Below are 3,974 nucleotides of genomic sequence, written 5' to 3'. Positions count from 1 at the left end.
ATCTTCAGCTCTGAAGGTTCTTCTGGGATCTGTTGGCCTTGAAGCTGCAGAGAGAGCAGAGCTGTGAGAGCATCAGAGGAGAGGAGCAGGAATGATGGACCTTCAGAACCACAGAGGATCCATCTCAGCTGGAACATTGAAGCTGTTTCTGTGCTGATGTTCCTGCAGGGATCAAAGCCTGGAGATGAACTCTGCTTCAGTGGAAGCTTCTAGAAAACCTGCTGCAGGTTCAGGTCTGCAGAGAGGAAGAGGAAGCTCCTGAACTGATGAAGGCTCTGAGCAGCTTCAGCTGCTGAGATGTTAGAGGAAGGATCAGGAGTTCTGGTTCTGGTTCTGGTCTAGAAGCTCAGATGAAGCTCCATCATCTTCATCAGGATCAGAAAGGAAATGGACTCTAATTGGCTGAAAGGTGACCGTTAGCCAATCAGAAGGTCCTGCAAAGGTCAAAGGTCATGAAAAAGTTAAGGTTTGGATCCTTCTTGGTTCCAGTAAAGCGTTAAACTGGTTCTACTGGAGGAGAACCAGCAGAACCAGACCATGACCCAGTTCTGCTGTTAGAGGCTGAAGAACAGAACCAAAGGAAGAATCTCCCACAGCTGAAGACCCTCTGAGACCAGAACCTCTGTAGAACTCAGTGGTTCTGTTCGCCTCACATTAACCAACAGATATCAGGAACACTTTTCCACCAGAACTTTACCTGAACCGCCCCGACCCACAGGAACCCGCTCCATCAGAACCAGATTCTGGACCGAGCTGAGCGGCACCGAGCAGGATGGAGACGCTGCAGGAAGATCCGTTTGTTCTCAGAGGAAATGAGTTTAAATCCAGTTAACAGACAGAACATCAGTAAAATGGACCCATTTGGACTGAAAGGAACCAGCAGCAGAACTTTACTGAACAGAACCAGTTTGTTTGGTAGATAAAGTCCAGATGAGATGAAACCAGGTCAGAATGACTGAAGGCTGTCGGTTCTGTCAGAACCATCAATGATCCGTTTGATGCTGAATTAGCTGGAAAAAAATGATCAATAAAATCTATGAATGAATAAAATGACATCAGATAGAAATAGAATCGATTCTCTGATCAATAAAATCCTGAAATGTTTCCATATTTGGTCAAAGAACCAAAAACAAGCAGAAAAATCCTGAATGAGTCCAAATGAAGAATCAAACCTAAAACCTGAGATCAGAGATGATTTCCTCTCTGGGTCTCCATCACTGACAGTCGCTTCAGAACCTTCCAGACATCAGAACCTTCAGGAACATGTTCTGCTGTTCTCCAGCTTCCTGACCTTTGACCTGTCGCCTCCCTTCCTGCTGACCCTCAGCTGGTGGATCAGGATCTAGAACCAAACTGAAACTAAGGTCCAAACTGGTTCTGGTTCAGATGTAGAAACTGTAGCTGAGAGCCAACATGTGTCAGACAGTCTGACCCGGTTCTGTTAAGCTGACCTCAGTCCAGCAGGTCGTTTATTGTGGATCAGAACCGCTCTGGTCCAGAACCTTCGTTAAAGACGCAGCTTTTCTCCTCCGTCTGTTCAGAGACAGAAATGAGACAGAGACGGGATGATTAGTCTGCTCCATGCTGGGAGAGAAGAGTTGGACCTCTGCTGCTGGAGAAGAACCAGCAGGTCACCTCAGAGGAACATGAGAGGAACGTTAAACCCAGACGTGGTTCTGCTCTCAGTGAGGAACCTCCTCCAGCTGCATCCAGTGGAGCAGAGCAGGTCCAACCATCTCTGGGTTCAGAGGGAAGCAGAACTTTGAGACGCTGGAAGCAGTTTGTCCTTCAGATTCAGCAGATTGGATCAAACCCAGTAGAACCGTTCAGACGGTCGAGGCGCTTTGCTGCAGCTTCTTTGTTTCCAGCAGCAGCTGCTGGATGAAGCTGCTTTTCTCTCCATCATGTCCTCCATGTTCTTCAAACATCTCAGGGAACAAACGTCTCAGCAGCTCAGAGCAGAAACCCAGTTGGTCTGGTTAGCAGGAAGCTTCATGAGACACAATCAGGTTTCTGCTCCTTCAGTCGTCTGGAAGCAAACAGAGAAATAAAGAGCTGAGAGCAGCTAAACTGGGAGTTTATTGATCAGCAGCTGGAAGATCATCCTGATGGCAGCTGGAAGCAGCTCAGACTGTCTCACTGATCACTGACAGTTTATTGTTGGACTGAAGCTTTAATCAGGTTTCCTCTGATCAGGAGGAAACATCTGGAAAAACCATCCTGATCAACAGCTGCTTTAGATGGAGCTGCTTTATAGAGAAGGAGCTCCTGGGTCAGTGGTTCTGGTTCTAGTGAGGAGATCTGTGGACATTTCTGTATGTTTCTATGTTTAGAGAAGAAACACAGAAATGGAGGAGAGACGATCAGCTGAAACATTAGAGACTGAGAGGAAGCAGGAAGATCAGAGACACTGATGGAGGATGGAGAACAGAGACTGAAGCTGCAGAGATCAGAAAACTAAATAGATCATGAGGTTAACTTAATCCATAATCTTCCACAATCCCTTCATACCAACAGTTTGGTTTATATGAAATCACAGATCATTTATCAGTGTAACTAAACTATGCATGCAGTAAAGCTGTTCAAGATGAAAGTTTCTTTGAAAAATAAACTTTCCTCAACTAAAGTGATATTGTATTTCCTGTCTTCCAGGTGTCCACATTGTCCAGTTCATGTGCGGCTGTGAGTGGGATGATGACACTGGAAAGGTTACTGGCTTTAACCAGCATGGCTATGATGGGGAAGACTGGCTATCATTGGACTTAAAGGAAAACACCTGGATTGCTCCAAAACCACAGGCTTTACTTACTACAAACAAATGGAACAGTGACAGAGCTAATCTGGAGTACTGGAAGAACTATCTCAACCAAGAGTGTCCTGAGTGGCTGAAGAAGTATGTAAACTATGGGAGGAGCTCTCTGATGAGAACAGGTAGAGTCACTTTTCATGATTTTTATTAGATCAACTGTTAATCTAAATGATTTAACTTGCCAGAAATTTTCAAAGGGATTTTTTTTTTCACATTTTCACTACATTTTAAATGGGACTTAGTTTTTTTATGGCTTTTATGCAGCTTCAAATTTTTAAATCACTTGGCTATTAATCCCTAAGCAGTTTATATTTAAACTCTAATTGTCTCCATCTCCAGATCTTCCATCAGTCTCCATCCTCCAGAAGTCTTCCTCCTCTCCAATCAGCTGCTTTGCTACAGGTTTCTACCCCAACAGAGCAGAAATGTTCTGGAGGAAAGATGGAGCAGAGATCCATGATGGTGTGGAGAAAGGAGAGATCCTCCCTAACAATGATGGAACCTTCCAGATGAGCGTTGACCTGAAACTTCCATCATCTGAGGACGGGACCAAATATGAATGTGTGTTTCAGCTCTCTGGTGATAACAATGACAAGGTCACTCCTTTCGAAAAATCAAAGATCAGAACTAATGAAGGTAAGACTTTAGTATTATTAATGGATTTTAAAAACAGTATGTTAAAACGTCTTTTAATTTATATAAAGTTGTTGTAGATATTCTAGTTTGTCACTTTTCATGGCTTTATGTATTTTTGATTGATTTAATACTGGAAAAACAGAAAAGCAGACAGTGATTTCCCAGTTTTCTGCTTTATGTCTGTCTTTGGGGTTAAACTACAGTTGAAAGAAACATGGGGCAGATTTAGGAAATTTGAGGCCCTAGACAAAGACAGGGAGGGGGCCCCCTTAATTGATGAGACACCACACAAAACAGATCCATTATACAGATAGAGAAGTTTTAAAGGGATAGTTCGGTATTTTTGACATGAATCTGTATGGCATCCCCATCACCAGTGTCATGCAATCACACTGACTTACCCCTGGCAGCGTTCTGTGAGCAGAGTTCTCGTCCAGTTTTGGTCAAGCTGAAAGTAGTCCGGCAGGTTTGCTAGACCCAGCGAAATAAAACGTTTCTCTTCCCAAAACATTATGTGTTCAAAATAGTG

At 43.8% G+C, this 3,974-nt stretch overlaps 1 protein-coding gene across 1 annotated transcript in view; it reads left to right on the top strand.

The window, feature by feature from the left end:
- LOC107104820 (major histocompatibility complex class I-related gene protein-like) overlaps positions 1–3,974 on the top strand; it is a 20,454-nt gene that overhangs the window by 11,471 nt on the left and 5,009 nt on the right. The window contains exons 3-4 of the mRNA XM_015404929.1: positions 2,653–2,931; positions 3,149–3,445. Coding sequence (XP_015260415.1) covers positions 2,653–2,931; positions 3,149–3,445 — 576 coding nt within the window. The remainder of the gene's footprint in view (positions 1–2,652; positions 2,932–3,148; positions 3,446–3,974) is intronic.

The sequence above is a fragment of the Cyprinodon variegatus genome, unplaced genomic scaffold (genome assembly GCF_000732505.1).
Source record: "Cyprinodon variegatus isolate N-32 unplaced genomic scaffold, C_variegatus-1.0 Scaffold1900, whole genome shotgun sequence".
NCBI lineage: Eukaryota > Metazoa > Chordata > Actinopteri > Cyprinodontiformes > Cyprinodontidae > Cyprinodon > Cyprinodon variegatus.
The sequence above is the reverse complement of the archived record's forward strand: the minus strand, read 5'-3'. Positions and strand labels throughout refer to the sequence as shown.